At 28.8% G+C, this 23,755-nt stretch overlaps 2 protein-coding genes across 3 annotated transcripts; both read left to right on the forward strand.

Moving 5' to 3' along the window:
• The first annotated feature begins 3,256 nt into the window (after positions 1 to 3,256).
• Positions 3,257 to 7,724, forward strand: LOC118030212 (uncharacterized). 2 transcript variants are annotated; one of them, XM_073412873.1, is made up of 9 exons: positions 3,257 to 3,458; positions 3,741 to 3,939; positions 4,041 to 4,178; positions 4,260 to 4,338; positions 6,453 to 6,524; positions 6,617 to 6,692; positions 7,133 to 7,189; positions 7,268 to 7,397; positions 7,605 to 7,724. In XM_073412873.1, exons 2-8 carry the CDS (start codon positions 3,769 to 3,771, stop codon positions 7,356 to 7,358), a joined length of 684 nt encoding a protein of 227 aa, XP_073268974.1. In that variant the 5' UTR covers positions 3,257 to 3,458; positions 3,741 to 3,768; the 3' UTR covers positions 7,359 to 7,397; positions 7,605 to 7,724. The 2 variants fall into 2 exon arrangements, with proteins under 2 accessions (XP_073268974.1, XP_034890111.1); XM_035034220.2 differs by lacking the exon at positions 7,605 to 7,724 and having other exon boundaries at positions 7,268 to 7,553.
• A 13,516-nt stretch (positions 7,725 to 21,240) lies between these two features.
• On the forward strand, positions 21,241 to 23,532 carry LOC118030213 (uncharacterized). Its single transcript, XM_035034222.2, has 4 exons — positions 21,241 to 21,518; positions 21,657 to 21,778; positions 22,748 to 22,924; positions 23,142 to 23,532. Exons 1-4 carry the CDS (start codon positions 21,291 to 21,293, stop codon positions 23,242 to 23,244), a joined length of 630 nt encoding a protein of 209 aa, XP_034890113.1. The 5' UTR covers positions 21,241 to 21,290; the 3' UTR covers positions 23,245 to 23,532.
• The last annotated feature ends 223 nt before the right edge of the window (positions 23,533 to 23,755 follow it).

Raw genomic sequence — 23,755 nt, forward strand, 5'->3', positions numbered from 1 at the left:
TTGGATGAAAGAAAAAATTAAATAAATAATATGTATGGAAAAATGAGAAGTTTTTTTTTTTTTTTTAAGGTTAGTCATTAATGAATTAGATCAATTTCAATATCAAATTATATCGGGAACAAAGAAAAATACCTAAAAATATTAGAGAGGCAAAAAGGAGTGGGAAAATTGTAAATAAGCTGAAAATTCCATCTCTTTCTCCTTATAACAGGCTGATAACCATGGAAGCTAAAAGGAGAGCTTCCTTCTTCTCCTCTTCTTGTTTTTCTTTCAAAATTTCCCCATGAAATCAAACTTTAGGGTGTGATGAGAGAGATTAAAAGAGTGTAAACATCTAAATACAAGAAATTAATGAGAAAAATCAAGTGAGAAAAGTGGGGTTTAAAGAGAAAAACTAAGAAAATAGAAGGATGAAGAAGAAAATTATGGTAGAAATTCATCAGGGAAGCATTTAGAGTAAACAAAATTAACCGGTAAAGTGTTCTACATCCCATTATCCAAGTTCTAATGAAATTAAATGAATTTTGATAAAAACTTCCAAATTTTGATTTGGAGTTTTTGGATGAAAATTAAGGAAAGTGTAAAATTGATGTTAATTAATTCTATTGGGATGAAATAAGTTGGGACGGGCACATATATTTTGGAGTGTGATTGCAGTTGCTTTTTAAAGTGTTTTTTTACTCGAAAATACATTCAAATAATATTTTTTATTTTTAAACTGGGAATTTTGATGAAGAAAACTTGATTTTTTGAGGGTCTAAGGGGCTGGCCAAGTTAGGAGTAAAAAGATAATTGTTTTATTTAGTATAAATGCTTATAAATTGTATGAAATTGATGTGTATTATTAATTTATTATCATGATGATGTTTGGAAAAGAAGGGATTACCTTATCAAATTTTATCTTAGACTTAAATGATAATAAAATTAAGTTTAATGTACGAAATCAATGTTTTGTAAGACTTGATCAACAATAAATTTAACCTTTTATATATATATATATATATATCTTACATTAATAAATTTCGTACATTAAACTTAATTTTATATATCTTAGTTGTTAAAAGAATTATGGAGGATGCAGGATTTGACATCCTAAATTTAGAGGAATTAGGGTTCGAAACCTTTGAACATCAAGGGTGCATACAACGAGCTAATTGCTTTTTAATTTTTTAAGAAATAACAAAATTAAAAAATACGAGACCAAACTAAAAAACCATGAAAAAACTAGGTGGTCGTATTAAAATTAATATAAAAAGTTGACTTTAATCTTTTTACTTTGTAAATTACCTATTTTCTTGTCTCCTTTAGTTTTTTTTTTTTTAAAAAATTATGTCCAACTTATTTTATCTCATTTTTTTTTATCCCTATTTCAAGATAAAAGTAAGATAATTATCGGATTCTATTGGTAGAAAAAATAATTATTGATTGGGACTGATCTTAATGTCAACAAATTTCATTTGATGAGAGGAGTTCCATTGAGTATTTTTTTTTGGCTTCAAGTTGTATGAAATAATGGATTTATCTTGCAAAAAGTTTTTAGATTTTAAATTGATATTTATTTTTTGGATGTATTTTGGTTTATTTGAAAGCATAATTTACTTTGATGTCTAAGATGTTGTTTTAGGTATTTTTTTGGTCAAAACAATAATAGAAAAATGGAGTTTTGGGTGTAAAACACCCCTTTCCTCAGTTTTCACCAATCATCTTGTTGTTAAAATCTTGGCACAACAAGTGACGACTTATTTTTTTTTTCTTCAAAAAAGCAAGGGTGGATGAACTTAAAAAAAAAAAAAAAAAAAAAAACAATAACAAAAGCTATGCACGCGGGCTTTGGGTTGGCAATCCTTCGCGAATGTATTTTTTTTTGAATTTTTTTTTCAATTTTCTCCTTCTATATTTGTTTTATTTTTAATTGATTTTCATAATTTATTTTATTTTTTTTTTCTATGAAATTATCGCAGTATCAAATAAACATCTTGTTTATTTTGTTAGTGCTTGATTTTACGTATATTTTTTTTTATTATTATTTTTATCATCCAAAATTAACTTTGGAACTCATCAAATTTATTGGGTTATATCATGTTAACCCCTATATTATTTAAATTTTTTTATTTATTAGAAAACATGTAAGTAGCACCTAACTTTTTTTTATTTAAAAAATTTTGATATAGCCCAAAGCTTAGCATAAATCTAGTTACAAACTAAAAGTAAAATGAATTTAAGCAAAGCAAACCCGCCATCAATTGGGAGCACCTAGTACAAAATATCTAATTTGTTTATCCTACCGGTCCCATTTCTTCATTTTATTTTTGTATAAAACAAAAAATAAAATCCAGCATTAAAAGATCCCACCTATTTTTTTATGATATAATAATAATAATAATAATAATAATAATAATAATAATAATAAACAAAATATTTTATTTTAAAATTGACGTAATTATTATGCTCTCTTGTAAGACAACTATAAAAGTTTATCATGCTTCATTGTTTGAAACCTCCATAGTTTTGTTTTTCCAATCTTCTTTTATCCTTTTAATTTCCCCTCTAATTTCATTATTTTTTTTTGTTTTTTTTGTGATTTTTTTAATTTAATCTCTCAATATTAGTTTTGTATTAAGTTTTTATATTGTTTTTTTTTTCAATTTAATCCTTCAACATTTAATTAATTTTGAATTATTTTTCATATTTTATTTTATTTTTCTTTCTAAAAGATTAACAAAATTTCAAACAAACATTTGATATGTACTTGATTTTGTAAAAATATATTTTTATTATTATTGTGCAATTAAGTAAAAAATAATATTAGAAAAACAAAGTTATCAAATAAATTCCATGATCTAAATTACAGGTTAAACGAGAAAAATCAAGCACCTCGGGTGAATTTAGTGGGTTATCATCTCAATATTAAAAAAATAATTAAATCACCTTGAAATTTTTTAAAAAGCTAAATTATATTTTTTTTCTTTTATCCGAGTTGTTTTTAGACTATTTAAAATAGTTGACTCATGTCTGAACAATTTTTATATAATTTAATTTGAAACTCGAAACTATATATATATATATATATATATATATTATGTTTTAAAAAATTTGGATCCGAATCAAAGTATAATGTAGGCTTTTAAACTAGTTTAAACCAATATCTGCAGTCATCAGGCGGGTCGGAGTTTTTCATCGGCTAACCGGGCCCACATGCATCATGGTAATTATAAATCATATCATGCAAACGGTGCCGTTCTCTTTTTTGTTGTTTTTTGGCCTTTCGTATCTGAGCCGTCCTCCTTGTGTTGGCAGAAACGGATGGATTGTCTTGGTAGCTACTGAAATTTTGTTTGGTTTCCAGTTCGTCCATTCCTAAAAGGAAAATTATTGGTCAATCTTCAACAAATTATTCGACCCGACCTTGCCCTACCCGTGCACACACCGGGCAGAGGCTCTCTGCGATTAATTAATTGGTAAACAAGCAAGCATATTTGTTTTTGATCTGTTGTTTGCCTTTTGATCTCCCAATTTTCTTAATTTTTTTTAGGTAATAAGATCAGATTAGATTCGTTGGATTGCTGTGTTTGTTAGAATCTTGTAGTGAGTTTCAGATAAATTGTTTTGATTGTTCTTAAATTAAAAAAAAAAAAAAAAATCATAGATTATAAGGTGAATTGGCTTCTTTTTTTATTGGGGCGGGGGTGGGGGTGTTGATTATGATTGAATAATAAATAAACTGTGTTGTTTTGCAACAGTTAGTGTTTATCTGAGAAAAAAAAAGGTATGCTAAGGACTAAGAGGAAAGTGCCTTCATTGGTGGATCTTTGTGTTAGTTTAGCAGTAGAGAATGTCAAGTACCTAGGAGATGTTGGAGAAACTGATTTACATCTTCTTGACCGCATCTTACCTCATTGTACATTGGATCAGCTGATGCACATCGAGAAGAGTACTGTTGTAAGAATTTACTACCATCTTTATTTCTCCTTACTTCTTTAATTTTAATCCAGGTTTTCCCTTCTTCTTCTTTTTTTTATTGTTTTGTTTCATTCATTCAGGGACGCGATCTTAGTTCAGTAACTGATAAGCTGTGGAAAACATTTTATGAGAAACAGTTCGGTGAGAGGAGTACTGATGTCGTGATTCAGAGGATGAGGCAGAAGAAGGTTGCATTTCGATGGTTACAATTATACGAGGTACTTTCCATCTGGAAAATTAAAATTCCTCATAAGAAACTTCTTTTCCCTATAAAAGTATGTGGAATGACTTCTTTCTAGGCAAAGCTGAAGGACATTGCGGAGGCAGAGAACAAATTAGCTGCTCGAATCAGGCAACTATACAAAAAAGAAGATGACAGTATGTTTTTTATTTATTTTCAAAGTACATAAAAAAGCTTAACTTGTTGATTTTTTTTTTCTACAAGGGATTTGTGTTTATTAGTTGTATGTCATATGGTGTAGTAGTGAGTTGTTTGTACTTCATGCTGTTTTGTGCTATGGTGTATTTTGCTGTATGCATTTTGCATTTAGGATCACTTAAAGGCCACTTTTACTAAACTGTGGGTGTGAGTTCTGAGAGCAGTCTCATGCAAGTAACGCTGAAACTTAGAAATGCATCTTAATCACTCGTATGAGGCTGTACTTTACCCAGACTAAAAACCAATTGTTGGTCTTTAGTTCTGAGCAGCATATGCTTATTTTGCTTTCAACTTTGTTTTTTTTCCCTTTCTTGATGTTGAATTTACTCTATTGTATCAAGATGTTGAACGCTGGGATGATAAGGTTTGGTCAAACATGCTATTAGTTTATATGTTTGTATTCAAATCAAGCTTAATATATAACAAAACACACTTCTTTTTGTTCCCTGAGAACATCTTTGTTCTTTTATTGAGATCTCTCATATCTCTGTGCACAGTTTTAAGCAAATGTATGTGTTTGGAAAGAGGAATAATTTAGATGGTGGTTTTAGGAGATGCCGTCACAATTTTTTGTTACTGACGTCGAGAAAAATATTTGTCGAAACTTTTTTTCTCCCTCTCCTCTCATATATTTGCAGCCTTTAATATTGGTGACCTTTTAGAAGCTTAATGTGCTAAAGACTATTACTGGAAAAATCACATGTAGTTTCTTGAATGATTGAGTTTGTGGTGGAAGCTTAAAAGTGGATAATTCTAATATGTAATGAAGTTTTTCATTGAGTTAGAAAGTCTTAAAATTTTCTTATCTAGAGTGAAATTTTTAGGGTTTGGAGCTAGGTTTTGTAAAAGTTACTTCCTGAGTGAACAAGGTACCCATTTACTTGATTGGGCATATTGTGATTTGAGCTTGTTCCTATTGTCCTGTCATTTCTTTTCATCTTTCGCACAAAGCTTTTGCTAGAATGCCTAGTGTAAAATAAAATCCTTAATAATTTTATGTACTCTTGTGGTAAAATTTTATCTTACCCATTTCAAAAATAAAACTTGGCATTGCAAAAAAGTTTAGAATTGTATCAAATCTTTTTCATAGTGCCAAAACACACAAAATTATGTTATTTTGATTCCTTTCACTTCACTGGATGTGTAGGACACTCAGGACCACCTTCCTTATGTTCAAATCTGAAAGCTCCCAATATCCCCAGTTCTCTTCTTAAAGTAACTAACTGATGCAGACACATCTAGTTTGATTTTCACAAGCACAAGCATGCAACCTTTAGGTTGATTTTCATACTTGCACTACAACATACTTGCACTATAACACACTTGGTTTCTTGGCACTGAAATGATACTCCACATTTGTGCTAGCTTGTCCACATTAACATCTTTAGATTTGGTTGATTTTTTACGGTAAGAATTAATTTTGAGGTAATGGAATGAAAGATTTTTCACAAAAAATGAAGAGGATGCATAACTCCCCTTTTGGTACAAATTCCGGAGTCTACCTTTTCTTTTTGCCTAAAAGCTAGTGCTGGGTTTTTTTTTTTTTTTTTTGACAAATGTGGAGTCATTTCTTATACACTATCTTTTCTTTCTTTCTTTTGAAATAATAAATGGCCACTCTCATTCTTAAAAAATAAACCATTTCCAACAAAAGCCATTTTGAAGGAGGCCCTTTTGGACAGGGGTTCTTTCACTGTAATCAATGGAAACTATTTGAAGGTTTTATGCTGCTGAGTTTTTTTAAAATAACCCATCCATTATGGAAGATTTTTTTTTTCTCCTTCATTTTGTCACATCAAATCTAGCATTGTTGTAGGACCTGATCTAATGGAGTTCTTTTCTTTTTATGGCCAAGTTCTTTTTTTTTTTTTTCTTAAAGGTGGGAGAGGGGGGTGGCTGTGGGTGTTTGATTTGTTAAATTAACAAGTCTAACAAGTAATCTGAGCACTATTCTCTGAGTTTGTATTTTTGCAACTCCAAGGCAGTATGTTTTGTATTGTATGCTTTACTTTTTGTACAAATGAAATTCTTACTGAGTGGTTCATTTCTGTAGGAAAACAAAGTCGACAAGTTCGTCTTTGCTCGAAGGTTCCACCTTCAAGCAATAAAAGAAGCTTTTGCGGAGGTAGCCATACATATTCCCCTGTAATTGGTTCTTTAGATTTTTTTGTTTTCACAACTTTTCATGTTGTTTTATTCAATATAATATTTTGTTAGGAAATGGACCTGGCTACAATCTTTCCAACGGGAAGAGCAATTTGATGAAGAAGGCAAAAATGGATTTTCTGAAGAGGTAATATTATTTTGTGCAATTATGCTCATTTGAAAGAATTCATTAGCTTCTCTTCTTTCTGATTTTTACAATAGTTCCCTCACCCACAACCATAGATCTGCATTTTACATGCCCTAAAAATTTGTGGTTTGGGCATTAAGGTTTCACGAGAGTACTACACAAACACCAATTCTAGATCAAAAGAATAACATATTTGAACAGTGCTTCATACTTGTGAAAACAAAAAAGACAGCAAATATCTCTTGGATCAGGTTAAGTTTAAAATGTCTTGTTGCATCCATTTATTGCTGGATCTTGATATTTAATTTTGAAGTCTTCTGCACGAAAAATTGAATTTCTTGCCTACGCCTTGGATAACTGTGCTCAAGATTTTGCTATTTTGAGATGAGTCTGTCAGGAAATGATTTCATTTGTCTTCATCCTTGATGACTTTTGAGCAGTCGCGAGGTGCAAAATATTGCAGCCATGAAGAAAAATGCTCTGCAAAGGAATAGCAGGTAATGTTAACTGCGGTGCACATTTCAATATGGCAACCTTGTACTCCCAGCACTAACAACTACTGCTGCCATTTTCAGTTCGTCTTCCATGATGAAGCCACCGGGTAGCTTTCCTGGGAAAAGTTCTGCATCTACGAATCCAATGAAGCCCCTGGAGAGGAGATTCTAGAAGCATGATGCTATACAACTCTATTCTAGCAGCATATTAAGAGACCGTTTGGCAGTGAGTTTGAACCTGCGTTTGCTTAAATGTTGATTTTTTTTTTTTTACTAAAATTAAGTTCGGTTTGTATTTTTTGGATCGTTTTGATGTGCTGATGTTAAAAATAATTTTTAAAAAATAAAAAAAAATCATTGGCATGTATTTTGGCATGAAAAGCTATTTAAAAAGTAACCGCTATCATACTGCTCAAATAATGTATGATTTCCTTGCAATAAGGGCCTTCACTCTTTTTTATTTTGTGGGTAGAAGCAACAAATTGAGATTGAAATGATGTATTTGTCAATAATAAGTAGATGGAAATCTCTCTCTTTTTTTCTTTTTCTTTTTTTTTTCTTTTTCCCATTAATAATTAGTTAAGTCGGAAATGCTTTTCAAAATAATCATTTTATATAGTGATGAACTCAATGTTTTTAAATTTAAAATGATTTTACGGGAGTTCTTTGAGATTCAATATAAAAGTTTCATTTTGGCAGGGTTTGGCTCAACTTTGTAAGAATCTTCTAAAAATAAAACATAATTTTTTTTTTTTATGAGAGTCCTCTAAAATACAATCATAAAAATATAATAATGTAAGAGTCTCTTAAGACTACAAAATAATAAGAGATTTGTAAGAGTGCTTTTAGACTCATTCACATAAGAAATTGTTGAAGTCTTTTGATACTAAAATTATTTACAAGAACCTTTTGAGAATAAATCATAGGAAGAAAATTAAAAGAACCTTACTAAACTCGAAATTAAAAAAAAAAAAAAAAAAAAAAACCTCGTTGGGTTTTAATTCTAATTCTATAAAATGAAGATTTTTTTTTATAAGAGTCCTCTTTTCTGTTTTTTTTTTATTATTATTATTTTTAGTTTAACTAGGTATTGAAGTTTTTTAATTGAAATTCATAAATAAATAAATTAAAAATGTATTTGGGATATTATTTACTAAAGTATATTAATTGAAATATAACTAAAACAGATTAGTGTTTTACTGTGGACTGCACTGTGCATTCCACAGTAAAATATTGATCATAGCTGTATTCCTGTTTTTTTTTTAAAAGTTTTTTTTTCTTCTTTTTTTTTTTAACCGTGCTGACCTTTTTTTTCGTTTTTTTTTTTTTGCTTTTTGCTTTTTTTTTTTAGGTTTTTTTTTTCTTCATTTTTTTCTTCGTTTTTTTTTTATGGATATTTTTTTAATTTTTTTTGTTAATGTTAAATTTTTTTGTATCTCAAACTTTTATAACACGTATTCCGGATTTAACGGGTTAACTCAAATTTTTTTTTTTATGGTTTTTTTTTTAATTAATTTTTTTGTTTAATTAATTATGGGTTAACCCAATTAATTTAGATTTTTTTTTTTACCTTTTGCTTTTCTTTTTCTTCATTTTTTATTTTTTTTTAATGGATATTTTTTTTAAAAAAAAATTTTTGTTAATGTTAAATTTTTTTTCTATCTCAAACTTTTATAACACGCATTCCAAGTTTAACGGGTTAACTTAAATTTTTTTTTCTGTTTTTTTTTTTAATTAATTTTTTTTATTTTCACAGTAAAACACTGATTTTTTAGGTGTTTTTTTTTTTTTTTTTAAGTTGTCTTAGTTTTTTTAGCTGTTTTTTTAATGTTTTTCGGGATTTTTTTTTGCTTCTTCCTTTGTTTTTTTTTTTTTTAACAAAATTTTTTTGTTTAATTTAGTTTATTAATGTTTAATTTTTTTATTTAGTTGTCAGATTTTTATGACACATTTACCGGATTTAACGGGTTAACTTGGTTTGACAAGTTAAAATAGAATTTTTTTTTTTTTTGCTTTTTATTCTTTTTAATTAATTTTTTTTCGTTTAGTTTAGTTTGTTAATGTTAAATTTCTTTCTATTTAGTTATTAAACTTTCATGACACATATCCCGAGTTTCACGGGTTAACCTGGTTTCACAGGTGAACCCAGTTAATTCTGGGTTGACCCGTCAATTTTTTTTTATTATTTTCAAAATATTTTTGTTTAATTTAGTTTGTTAATGTTAAATTTTTTTTATTTAGTTATGAGACTTTCATGACACAGATCCTGGGTTTAACGGGTTAACATTGTTTGACGAGTTAACCCGGATTTTTTTTTTTCTTTTTAATTAAGTAATTTTTGTTTAGTTTAGTTTGTTAATGTTCACTTTTTTTTTTATTTAGTTTCCAGACATTCATGACACGGATCCCGGGTTAACTTGGTTTGACAAGTTAACCTGAAATTTTTTTTGCTTTTTTTTTTTCTTTTTTAATTATTTTTTTTCGTTTAGTTTAGTTTGTTAATGTTAAATTTCTTTATATTTAGTTTTTTTTCTTCTTAAAGGTTTTTTTTTTCTTTTCTTTTTTTTAATTAATTTTATTTAATTAATTTAGTTTATTAATATTAAATTTTTTTCTAAGTAGTTTTCAGTTGATGTCTTTAGTTTTTTTTATGCCTTTAACTGTGGACTGCACAGTGCAGTTCACAGTGAAAAGACTGATGCCTTTTGTTTTTTTTTAATTAATTTTTTTCATTTAATTTAAATTGTTAATGTTTAATTTTTTTCTATTTAGTTATCAAACTTTCATTACACGGATTCCGGGTTTGACATGTTAACCTGGTTTGACGAGTTAGCCTAGTTAATTCTGGGTTAACCCATTAATTTGTTTTTTTTTTAATTATCAAACTTTCATGATGCGAATTCAAGGTATGATGGGTTAACCTGGTTTGAAGGGTTAACACAGTTAATTCATATATTTTTTTTCTTTTTTCTCATTAGTTTTTTTCTTTTTTGGTTTTTTTTTAACTAATCTATTTAATTATCACACTTTTATGACACGACCTTGCAGCCAGACCCACGTCTAATGCTATTAGATCTGGTATTGTAGTTCAGACACTTTTATGCTAAGGGTTAACCCAAGTTTAATGTTATTATTAATATTATAAACATTACTCTTGAATCAGGCGATGTAACCAAAACTGAGACTCTTGGGTATAATTTTACAAAAAAATCTAACACTTTTAGATTTTGATTATTTTTAAAATACAAAAAATAATTAACCCGCGACATCACGCGGGGCATGTAACTAGGTTTTTACTAAAGAAAGATAACGTCACAGCGAATGATTCCATTCATCAACCACTAAGATTCTAAACCATGTCCTTCCCGCTTCGCTTCTCTTCGCACACCTCTAAGATGCTCAGTTGACTGAATAATTGAGGCATCCAACGGTGAATACGAAGGGGTGTAATATAAGCTTCGATGCTCGGAAACACATTGAGAGACACGAAAGCGCAGGTAATGCCAGTTGGCGAAGTGGCGTTTGACATCCCTAGACACATGAAACGACAGCTAGATAACCAGGGTGGATTAAAAACACGGTCGTCTCAAAAACTATATATATATATATATTGAGAAATTAAAACGATGCCGGCTTGATATTTTTCCACCCATCACATGAGGTTTTCAACGGCATAATCAGTCGTGTATGAATATGCTAAGTGGAAATGGTTATTTTAGACTAGTTTCAATATAATTTAATTTAAAACTAGATCATGCTATATTGTAAGGTCAAATCAAGTTAATAATAATAAAAAAACTATGATGGCATCATATTATTTGGTTACGATTGAGTTTTTATTTTTATTTTTTAAAAAATAAATAATTAAATAAAAAAAATTGAATAGGATAACATGATTTAATATAATGATTATTTATCTAGATCTATTTTTTATACTCTCATTTTAGTCTTTGTTTATTAATGTCTCATTTTAGCATTTAGCTCACACATTATTATTAATTAATTTTATTAAATGCACAAGTGAAAATTTCAATTAACATTTGAAGGTTTTTTCAAAGGCTATTTAAGAATATGATTGTGGTTGTTTTGCAAAAAAAGTTTTACTTAAAAATATATTAAAATAATATATATTTTTTTATTTTTAAAACCAGCGCATTAAAATGATATAAAAACACAAAAAAAAAAACTATTAATTTGAAGTAAAGAAAATTTTTCACCTCATTTAGAATTAATTATTTTAGAAGTGAAAAATGAATTAAATTTTAATAAAAACATAAAATTAATAATATCATTATTTCCTTATTAAAAAAAAATAAAAAAGATATATCCTAGTTTTCCCACCCATTTTCTTATTAAAAAAGACGAAGGGCTTGGAAAATCTTGAAAAAATTGTATTGGTTTGGTGTGTACATGAGGTAATAAAGAACTTCATTTTCTTGCTACTTTGAAGTTTTAATTTGATTTGAGTTTTTGATTGAAATGGGTAAGTGATGATGTTGGGGTTTTGATGTAATGCGATGGTAAAATAGGTTTTGTTACTAAGATCGTGATATGAAAAGTAGTTTTTTGAAAATTATGTTTTAATTTTTTTTTATGTTTGTTTGCCATTAAAAAAAACTGATTAACAAAAAAAATATTTTCCAGTTAAATAAAAATTTAACTTGGTTTTCAAGAAAGTGTTTTTCTTTTATTTTAAGCGGAAAACACTTTTCAGAAGTTGTGAAAAATTTAAAAATATCATATTATTGAATGATTATATTAAATTTGATTCTCAAACTTTTTATTGCTATATATTTTGTTTTGATTTTTTTTTTAATTTTATCCCTTAAAATTTAATTTAATTTGATTTTTATATTAACTTTGGTCTTTATTTTTTTTATGTTTGTTATGGAATATGTTATTTAAGCATGTTTTATGATTAGGCTAAGTATAAATCATAAGAAAAATTGAAGGAAAACATAAATTGGTTGTTTTAGTGTTTAGGCCAAGGGTGAAAATGGAAAGAGTTTGGATGAAAATGAGAAACTAATGTGTTTTGAGTCACAACAAAGGTCTAAAATGTTGATTTGACTTGAAAAAAAACAAGAAACTAAGGGAGGGAGAGAGAGAGAGTACATGAATGGGGCATTAAGCTATTCGGCCAAATGAGAAGAATTTGGGTTTGGAATTGTGTTGATGGGTCAATGTGTTTTAATGCATGACTTAGTTCTCTATGATAAAAGAAACTCGTATGGGGATGAATTTACTATGAAGATTGAAAAAGAATTCTATGAAATTTATTTCATTCAAGTTCAGCTAAAGGGTGTTAAGAAGAAAAAATATATCCTAACTAGTTAAACTATACTTTTAAATTTTTAATAATTAATTTTTAAATCTATTTACTTCAATTTATTGATCAATTATTTTAATTGCTTGCAAAGAAGATAAAAAAATAAATAAAAAGAAACGTGTAGGAAATTGATTTGGAATCTAAAATTATAATTCTGGTTAATTATAGGAAATAAGGATCAAGAAATGGGTAGGAATGTAAGAAGGATTCAAGAAAAAGGTAGCCATAATGGGATTGATTGTGGCTTGATGCGCACACATAAATGAAGAACACTATGATTTTAGTGTAACCTGTCTTCGAAGGGATGAATGAATGATAATGCATGCTTTCAAAACATAAATGTGTTTTCAGAAACGAGAACATAAATAGGAGGAACAGGATTCTCCATAGTAGCAATTAGGTGCTTCAACACTCAATCATTAAATCTTATATATATATATATATATCCAAACTAGATTACATGTATATTAATTAATCTCCTCGATATTCTGAAATTAATAATCATATAAATTTTTAATGGTCTTGAATTTATAACACTCAAATTAGTGATTTTTAAATAACAAATCTAGAACTTGACTAGTTCAGCTCTAGTTTTTAGGTTTTTAATTATTAATTTTTAAATCTATTTATTTTAGTGAATAGATCAATTTACTTTAATTGTTTGCAAAGAAAAGAAAAAAAATAGATAAAAAGAATCGTCAGATAATATAGTCGAGCATATGAGTGGAAACTATCACCAAGGTATGATATAGTCAGCCCATGAATAAGGATCATCGATATTAGAATATATAGTTGGTCACATAAATGGGATTATTAATATCATGAAATATAATCTTTTCGTAATAACAGAGGCTAGTTTCAATAACAAAAAGATGATAAGAATCTCGTATGGGTTCCAAGAATGATGGATTAAAAACAGATAAAGACAAAATAAAAATGAAAGGGAGGACCTTGAGGTTCGAAGGGAAAACATGTGTTTTTGCCGGGATTAAGACAAGGAAAGAAGTACCATTGATTTGGATGAACATTATGTAAAATTGTCGTGTGTTGAATGCTCTTTTTTTTTTTTTAATATAAATATTAGGACAACTTATATATATTTTTTGAACTAATCTCACATATTTTAAAGTTAAAAATCATGTAAATCTTTAGTAATCTTGAGATTTATAAGACTCGAACTAGTTATTTCTAAAAAGCAAATCTAAAATCTGACCAGTTAAACTAAACCTCTCAGAGTTGTGTTGTATGATTTTCTCTTAACTTGACATGTAAGCATATATTTTAAAGATTTTTTTTTTTTTTAAAAGTGTATATTGTATTTCAAGTTCATCTTTTCCAGTATTTCTCTAGGCTAGGAATAAGATTTCACTAGGTCTTTTTTTAGGGAAACGTTGCCGAATTTTTTTATTGAGAGTGGAAATTAATTAAGGGATGTTGCATGAATTAATTACGTGATTGAAATTCCACAGTAAGGCCAACAGAATAAAAAAAGAAATCCTTCCATTCTTATGTAAAAGACCAGATTTCAATGTAAGATAGGGATGGAAATTTATGGTTTATGTTGGCGGCTGAAATGTTGTTTGAGATGTAATTCAATTTCTTATGTTCTTTCCTCTCTTTTTTCAAACATTTTGTTTATGGAGATGGATGTGTGATGATGAAGAATGTGGTAGTAACAAGGATTTTTTTTTATTATTTAAATGAGTTTTTTTTTTTTCACTCAATTTCATAATTTCTTGTTGTTTTATAATTTTTTCAATTAAAGAGACAAGATAAAAATGGTGGGAGTTTTATTAATTATATTTATTTGTTTTTTTTATTTTTATATATGATTTTTAAAGTTTTTTTTTTTAAAAAATTATCTACTTTTTATCTTTCTATAACTTTTTTCAAATATAAAAATATATATTCAAATAGAAAAATATTATATTGATTTTTTTAGTACTTTCAATTATTTTAATGTATTAGTATCAAAAATAAATAAATTATATTAATATATTTTTAAATGAAAAATGTTTTTTAAAAGTAAATGTAAATAACAAATATGCATAACCTCGAATTTAAGAGAATTTGATAAATAAAATCCACATAAGATTGTTTACAAGGACAAACATGCTATTAATTCATTTATATTGGTTAAATAAGTAAATGATTGACACATGGTCTCTTGACTAAAAAAGATAGATAGAAGAATATAAATTTTGATAAAGATTGTTTTTTATTTATAGAATTCATAAAAAGAAAATCTATATAAAAGTAGAATAACAAGACACAACATTAACCTATAAAAAAATAAATCATTATAAGTTTTCATAAGACAAGTTTAATTACAGTGAAAAAAAAAAAAATTATGGTTTTAATATTTTTTGTTTTACGTTTAAAATTCCAACACACAACAATGAAGCATGGGAAACTAGCATCATCCCCTTCAATTAAGTCTAGGTATCTGCTACCTACATTCCCAATAAATATCAAAATTACTCAAATAATTGATCTCGAAGAGTATAATTTAATTTATTAAATTTTAAATTTAATTTTTAGAAATTATTAGTTTTGAATCTTATAAATCTTAAAATTATTAAAAATTTATATAATTAATTTTAGAATTCCATAGATTAATGAAGATACGTGTAAAACTGACCTGAATATCTATAATAATAATAATAATAATAATAATAATAATAAAAAAAGATCACTGCGTGACGCATAATTCCCCTCTTAAAATCTGTTATTGGAAGGAGGATAAAGTTTCTGTGCATAATTCGCTGGACATGTCTCTAATAATCTGCACTGCGCACATCATCAATGTCCCACCGATCATATACTTGATCCATCTATACCGTTGATATGCGACTGTATTTGTCTCTTACCCAAAAAGGAAAAGTACCGAATGAATCCTTCTAAAACCCAAAAAAACAAAAGAGGGTTATAGAAAACGACAAGCAAAAATAGCCAACGACACAACCACTGCAGGGAATGTGAATATTTCAAACGACACATCAGCCACTTCCATTTCTTAAACAGAACGATATTGACCGGACGCGTGGGTCATCTGCCTTGTCAGCTGACCACTAGGGTGGAGAATGGGACACTTGGAAACCATGAACGACAATAAGACCTTAGAGATTGACTACTAGGGTGCGTCCACGTCAGAGATTTACAACAACTACATCACTCTCCCTCACTGATTTGTCACGTAAGATTGTAGATGTGCTTGATGAATCACTCATTTCATATATATATATATATATATATATATATATATATTGGACCGATTCATGGTTACTATGTTAATCAACTTCTATGTTTATTTTGCATGGTAAAAGAAAGCAGTAATTTTTATTTTATTTTCTTTATCATTTTCCATAAAAATTATCTATATAATTTGCTCATCACTCAACAATTTTAAAGTTCACTCATTTTATATTCGGTAATTTAGACATTTTATATTCGGTAATTTAGAAAATACTCAACATCAATTATATTGAAATACTTCAACTCTTTGATTAGAAGACACAATTGTTGAATGCCTCCATTATCCAAGTATAGATTCAAATTCTCTAAAGCTATGTTATTCATAAATCTAATTTTACAATGTAAAAAACAATTTATAATTATAATTTATTAAATTCATAACGAGAGTTTTTTTAAGTCTTGAACTACACAGTAAATACTAGATTTATTACCTGCGTGGCGGGCAAAAAAATTTTTGACATAAAAAATATTAAAATAAAAAAAAAAAATCTAAGTCTCGAGTTTGTTAATTTAAATAATATAAAAAATATAACAATAATAAATAAACCAACAAGAAAAAAAAATGAAAAAAAAGTATAAAGAACTAGACTTGACGAATTATCAAATAACACAATATTATAGGGCGAAATTGTAAAAAAAAAAAAAACAATTAAAAAAAAAAAAACCTTATTAAATTGGATGAACTCAAAAATCCATGCGACTATGATATAAGATTGAGATACTTTCATAGGACAAAAAAAAAGAGCAGCCAAAAAGATTTGAATGATGAAATTGAAATAAATTATTTTTTAAAAAAATAAAATTACAATAACCTTTGAAATTAGTGATCCTGATAATGAATTTATGGTTAACCTAATAAAAAACAAACCACAAAAAATAACATAGAAAAACTCCAAGAAAAAACTTATAAAGAAGAGAAAAATGAAAAATGAAAAAAAAAAAAATGAAATAGTCATCGACATAAAACTAAAGATACTTCTAGTACATGCATCTTACTATTGTGTAAAGGACACTGAGAGTCAAATGCTACCCCAAAAAACTATGTTTAGTGACTAGACGATCCACACGCCACCTAAACAATTCAGGGCTGTCCAAGTTATTTTTTAAATAATATTTAATAAATGTCAATTACAATAATACTCTTGAGCAACCTTTAATTTTATAATAAAATCAAAGTGAAATGACCAAGAAACCCTTATGAGAAAGTTATAATTTTTTATACGGGCATCAAAGTAATTATACTATTTGAAAAAAAATAAAAGGACTAAAGTACCCCGAAAGGCATTAGATTTTTTTTTTCTAAGGTTAAGGTAGTAATTTTATTGTGACAAAAAATTAATCTAACTCCATGCAATATGCTAAACAATTGTGTCATGTTGAAAAAAAACTATCCTCGATGCCTAGTTCAATTTTTTTTTTTTTTTGTCAAGAATAAATTTATAATTACACTATTACAATGAATAATATTCTAAGTCTTTTTATGCAATAAAATATTAAAGAGAATTAGTTTTTTTTTGTAATAATATCTCTCCTCATTATATAATAATCAAATAAACTAAATTACAAAAACTAAAATGAGAAATTTTATATTGCACCAAGAATAACTAGTGACATTTTATTAATGACTCCTTAAACTCACTTTTAAAAATGAATATAACTAGGAGAGCGAAATTTTAGGTGGAGATATTCTTATCACTTTTAGTGGGTTATTAGTTTTATTTTCTCTTTTCTCTTGAATGAGAATTTCATGATCACGAGGTCGCATAACCTACAACAAGATTGATAACAAATCCCATAAAGCCAAAACATGTATAATAAGAGTGCGATAGAATGAAAACATGTCTCATGGCAACAACAATATAAGGAAGACACCACGAAGCTAGTTAATATTCGTAAGTCAATTTAGTTCGATAAAGAAAAAAAAAAAGAGAATCTCTATCACATAAACTAAATAAATTTGGTAGTAGTAGTATTATCAAGTTTTAATATTTTGTCCTTACAAAGAGTGTTTATACTCTTGAAAATAATAACTCTAATGCTAACGGGTCAGACATGCACCCAATTTAAATAAAGGCTAAACTAATTAAAATAAGGTTTAAAAATAATAAAAACAAATAATAAAACAATAATCTAAAATTATTTTTCACCATTTGCTATATATAATAGTGAAAAATACCTAAGATAAATAATTATTGAAGATTCCTTGGTGAACAAAAATCTGATGCCTTATAAAATAAGAATTAGTTTTGACTATTTAATTATTCTTGATTGAAATGAAATCCTTGTAAAACAAGTAATCCAAAAGTTGCCATATAAGTTTCCAATAGCATTAAGGACTCATTATTCCCAATAAAATTAAGAACTCATTGCAGTGAATTGAATCTATAACTCTTAAGAAAACAATATCTTTTATGTTTTCGTACTTTGTTGGTAGATTCTAGGTCTAATTCTAAACACGTCATTCTCTCTCTCGTCTATATACATGAGTGAATCTACTATATATTGTTAGAAAAGTAAAGGTGTCCAATTTCTAACTCAATTGGAAAAGCATCCAAACTTCTTTTGAGGTTTATTTATGACCTAAAAAGTAGAAAATATCCAAACTATCAGATTTGAACTTTTTTAACCAAAGCCTCTAGATTTATCTCATTAAACTTCTATTGGATTCACTTCGTTTTAGGCCTTAGAATAGACCTAATAAACACTCTTAATGGATATTTTTATGTCGTAGCCAGGATCACATCACTCTTTGAGTTAGTTTTTTTTCTTCAATGTGGGATCATGAAGTAACTAATAAGATGTCACTGAATTACTTTTTAAATACCATAAAATTTTTAAAACTCAAACTTGCTTTATTAAAAAATAATCGATACACAATCACTAGGTTATGTCAGCTTATACTTTGTTATTACTATTATATATAAATTTAATTTAATTATACTATTTAATTTAAAAGACATTTAAATTTAAATTTAAATTTTCATATATTTTCAATGGAAGTTGACTTTTTTTTATCTTCCTCCTATGGTCCATAAGCTTTTACTTTTTTGCAAATTCGACCCCAAAGTTAATTTTCTCATCAATTAAAAAAATGCCATGAATCAACTTGAGGTGCATATTACATTAATTTTTTTTAACAAGCACCGTAATGTAGCAAGCAAATGATGTGATTTCTTTCTTTTTCTCATTTTTAGTTTTATTTTATTTATTTTTTATTTATATATGGAGAACAATGATGTGTTTTCTCCTTGAAAGAATAAAATATGGAGTTTTTGTTTTCTAAAAACAAACATCACAATAGAGGGAAAATACCTAAAATAGCACAATTAATAGCATGGTTTGATGGGTTGTGCAGGTTGCACATGCATGACCCACCTAGACACGTAGGTACAACCCGCGCAACCCCAAAATCACAATAATTTGAGCATTTTTCTAAAATTTCAATTCTTTACCTAAATAACCAACAACCTCAACAGGTCATATTCAACATACATCACATAACCTGTAATTTAATATTATTTTAAGTCAATTCATAATCTAAAAAAGCTCAATTAATTTATTATATCAATACAATCAATTTTCATAACATTCCAATAATTACATCTAATAAATTATCTTGTGCATAGTTTTAGAATCCGGTCTGACTTGACGGGTCGATCCAGAATCCGGAGCTGGAATCAAGCTCGGTTGAAGAAAAAATAAGAAAAAAAAAACATAGTGTGACCCGACAACTTGGTTAATAACTGGTTGCAAGCCGTTAACTTTTTTTTTTTTTTTTTTATTAAAACAACCTTATTTTATTTTTTTATTTAAAAATTAATTCAATAACCCGGTCAAAACTCAAAATCCGGGTGTTAGACCGAATCGAGTCTAAAAATTATGATATTGTGAATAGGTGTAGACCATAGAAACCATGAACACGCATTATGCATGAAAAATGGCATCGGCCTCCTTTACTTCATTGTCTAGACAGTAAGCCTCCCCGTCGATTGAGACGCATGCCTCCACATAAACAATATAAAAGAAATTATATCTGGTTGAAGTGGATGCAAGTCCATTTTGTAGTCCCCCAGTTGATGCATTGACGACGTGTTCATGGTTCAGTAATGCAGTCCTGATAATTTATTACATGTAGTTAATTACTGTACTTAAATATTATTATTATAGAATAAATTAATTTACTTTCTTTAATTGCGAATTGAGTTTGTGTAATTATGAGTTAGGTTGAAATGATATTGAATTACATGTTACGAGATTTGCGTTGAATTGACTGTGAATTACGTGGAATATACTGTGTTGAATATGTTGGCAAAAAAAGCTTGAAAATATGTCGTAGTCTTTCTGACCTAAAACCCAACGGCAACGGTCCTTGAGTTTGAATGCAATAGATTTGCTAGCCATTTCAATCCTTTTCAAAAGGGTGTTTTTCTATGGCTGTAACTTAAGCGCACTAATATTAATAATTAATAATTGAAATAAACTAGCACTTGAGGTTTTCATCCAGCGGTTGAAGGGATTTGTTCCCTTCCTCTGTATCCTGGGTTCAAACCTCACCGTGCACACCTGTCACCTCCGCGGTGTCTTACATGTTCACTGGGTTTGCAGGATGTTCAGTGAGTCGTAGAATTGGTCGTGGTGCACACAAGCTGGCCGGGACACCTATGTAAATAAAAAAAAAAAATTGAAATAAACTAACACAACATGGCAAACCTTGTCATTACCATATTTTAGCCATACACTTCAATAACGCCTCCAGGAGGTTATATTTATTTTTATATTTTAAAAGTATTTTTAAAAAATTTATTTTATTTCTTTTACTTTGCTTTAAATTAATATTTTTTAATGTTTTTATATCATTTTGATATGCTAATATTAAAAATAATTTTTTTAAAAATAAAAAATATTATTTTAATATTTTTTCAAATTAAAAATACTCGCAAAGCATACCCATTCTTCATTCATGAACATTCTTGTTGTGACGAAACTTATCATGCATATTATATTTGCCTTAATTAAAAAATTCCAAGTGTGGTTACCTACTCCATTTCCCTTGTACTTGTGAGATTAATCAAGCAAAGTTAGCGAGTGATCCATGCATTTCATACCTGCCCAATCCAATTTTCTATTTCTAAACATATTTGTTTTTTCATTTGAAATTGTATTTTAAAAATAAAAAAATATTAAATTTATATATTTTTAATGTTTCTTATTATTTAATTTATTAATATTAAAAAATATTTTAATGTATTTTCAAATTAAAAATAATGTTAAAATTACCTTAAATCGCTGGAAAATCAAACACAAATTTAGGCAGAAAGAGAGAAATTAACAATAACAAAGACAGCTCATGAGGCAAGTAACGCCCGTAGCTTACAACTTGACAGAAACAACCCCAACTCTTCTGAAGAAATGTTAATTAAGAGAGAAAGAGACAAGTATGACTGCCATAAAAAAGCCTATAGTCTAGAAAGGTAGATAGCTAGACACAGAGAGAGAGCGAGAGGGAAGGGGAGGCAGGGAATGGATGTGAGGAAAATAGTGGTGGTAGTAGAAGACGTCGACGCAGCAAGAACAGCCCTTCAATGGGCTCTCCACAACTTGCTTCGTTTTGGCGATTTGATAACTCTCCTTCATGTTTTCTCTCCTGCTATGAACTCATCAAGAAGCAAGAAGAAGATAAGGCTACTTCGCTTGAAAGGTTACCAATTGGCTCTATCATTCAAAGATATATGCAACAACTTCTTTAATGTAATTGAATCTTGTCTTGTATATATTTTGTTTAATTAAATGCTTTTCAGTACTTCAATTGTGTGTGTGTGTGTGTGTGTGTGTGAATAATATTAGTGAACGTTGATACGGTGATAATTTTAGATTCATATTGTACAGACAAACGTTGAGATTATTGTAACTGAAGGCGATCAAGAGGGTGGAAAGATTGCTGCTATGGTGAGAGAGATTGGTGCCTCTGCACTTGTTGTTGGACTCCATGATCGGAGTTTTCTATACAAGTAAGCTCAGTTTTAAATTCCCTTTTTTGTTTTTGTTTTGAAAACTTATGTTCATGGTCCTTTTGATCAAAGAAATGATTTCTGTAACGATCATAGAGATGCTCATGAGTAAAATTCAACGCTGAGCTTATTGAGAAGATACAGAAAATTGGTCAACTGGTTGATGAACGATGGGTCTCTAGGTAATTTCTTGCAAATCCAAGGGTACCTAGCTAGCACAAGGTGGTTTCCTTGTTGGTTTCAATTCAGTCCTTTTTAAGGATTCAAAATCGAAACTTGAGGACTTGTTTTAGTATTTTAGCAATCGTCAAGTGTGTGAGCTTTGAGGTTGACGGTGGCCAAAGATGAGGATGCATGAGCCAGAGGAAATAAAGCACGGCTGCTGGGGCATGTGACATGTCCATGGTGGTGAAAAAAGCCAAAAAGTTTCTGGGATCCACCGTGGGGGCAGATGTCGGTTTGCCTGTGGCTGCTGACTCTGGAGTCGCTGTTTGGATTGCTCCTAATAAACTTTTCACGAGAAGGTTCCTAGTCAACATTTGAAAACCTCATAATCATGGAGCTCAAAATGATTGAATCATCATAACATTTCTAATCCCGATCCTAGATTTCTGGGATTTGCGAAGGCCTAATGAAAGTTTGTGCATGAAATGATTAATCTGGGTTCGAAATTAAGGTTCTCATCAACTGATGGCAACTAGGATGACTTGAATCCCAAAAACACATTTCTGATCTTTTGACCCAAGAACTGGTTCAAAAATTCTATTAGTTTTGAAAATGAATGCAAGCAAATTCTGCGAATTGATGATGATGTGTGTTCTCTGCAATAAATGAACCGACAGGTCCATTACAAGCTCCTTTACAGTAAATATCCTATATATATATATATATATATATATATATATATATATACACACAATCTTGAAGGCACACAGGACTCATGGCAATGTTTTCTGCCCTAATTGCTAGGTTGGCAATGGCCCACAACAGTATTGCAAACAGCTTCAGCTGCAGGGTACTGGCCATCAAACCTCCATCATTGCCCCTGTGGAGGTCTACCAGCGCCAGGACCAGCGCATCGCCAGCACCAGACATTTCAATCAGCAGCATGGACTTCTCGCAGATCGAGTTTGGGAGACCATTAGAGTGAGTTGAATCTTGACCATTTCTATAGTTTTCAAATGCACGACTCCTCCAATCCATCCGTTTAAACGCCGTCGCGTCATAAAGGCCATGATACCCTGAGAAACACAATGCCAAGCAGAAGGGTACTGGCAAATAAATACTGGAAAAGAGAGAGATAGAATAATACAATGGGATCTTACTGTATTATTCTTATTAACTATCCATCTCTGACATGCAGGGTTCCTGATATTGCTCCACCAAAAGTTCCCTACAAAATCTGCCCAGATCCATCTGCAATAATATGGAGATCGAGGAAGTCAAAGAGAAAGGGTAGCTCTTGAATTAGCACTTAGCAGGCTCAATTCGATGATATTTCTCAAATACACAGTTTCAGCTAATCAATTCCATCGTTAGCTGCAACAATTTTTGGGCATTTGGTTATAGAACTTTGGCCTTAGCATTCTGACCTGTCTCACACATAAACATTGAAATATACAAATGGAAATAGTGGAATTGACTGCATGTAGTTATTTTGATTTTACAGAAATCATCATCAAGTTGTGAAAAATTTGTTCTGTCTTTTTTTTTTTTTTACTATTTTCATATAATAGTATAAATTATTTCTTAGAGATCTCATCTAATAACTCAAATTTTTTTAAGTTAAAATGGTTATTTAACATGGTATCAAAACTTTGATGACTAAATAGTAACAAACTCAAATCTCATCACCTTCATTCTCTCTTTTAATTAAAATTTAATTAATAATACAAGGTAGTGTGGATCTGTATAAGTTTTAAACCTTAAGGACTTCCATATAAAAAAAAATATGTTAGAAAATAATATAAATAATAT

The sequence above is a fragment of the Populus alba genome, chromosome 12, assembly GCF_005239225.2.
Source record: "Populus alba chromosome 12, ASM523922v2, whole genome shotgun sequence".
In the NCBI taxonomy this organism is placed as follows: Eukaryota; Viridiplantae; Streptophyta; class Magnoliopsida; order Malpighiales; family Salicaceae; genus Populus; species Populus alba.

Bases quoted from the DNA above. Each gene is read 5' to 3' on its own strand.
- LOC118030213 (XM_035034222.2), top strand. From the start codon at position 21,291: ATGGATGTGAGGAAAATAGTGGTGGTAGTAGAAGACGTCGACGCAGCA. The intron at 21,779-22,747 runs GTAAGCTCAGTT...CCTAATTGCTAG, and splicing joins GATCGGAGTTTTCTATACAA to GTTGGCAATGGCCCACAACA. The intron at 22,925-23,141 runs GTGAGTTGAATC...TCTGACATGCAG, and splicing joins GAGTTTGGGAGACCATTAGA to GGTTCCTGATATTGCTCCAC.
- LOC118030212 (XM_073412873.1), top strand. From the start codon at position 3,769: ATGCTAAGGACTAAGAGGAAAGTGCCTTCATTGGTGGATCTTTGTGTT. The intron at 4,339-6,452 runs GTATGTTTTTTA...TCATTTCTGTAG, and splicing joins ATACAAAAAAGAAGATGACA to GAAAACAAAGTCGACAAGTT. The intron at 6,525-6,616 runs GTAGCCATACAT...ATATTTTGTTAG, and splicing joins TAAAAGAAGCTTTTGCGGAG to GAAATGGACCTGGCTACAAT.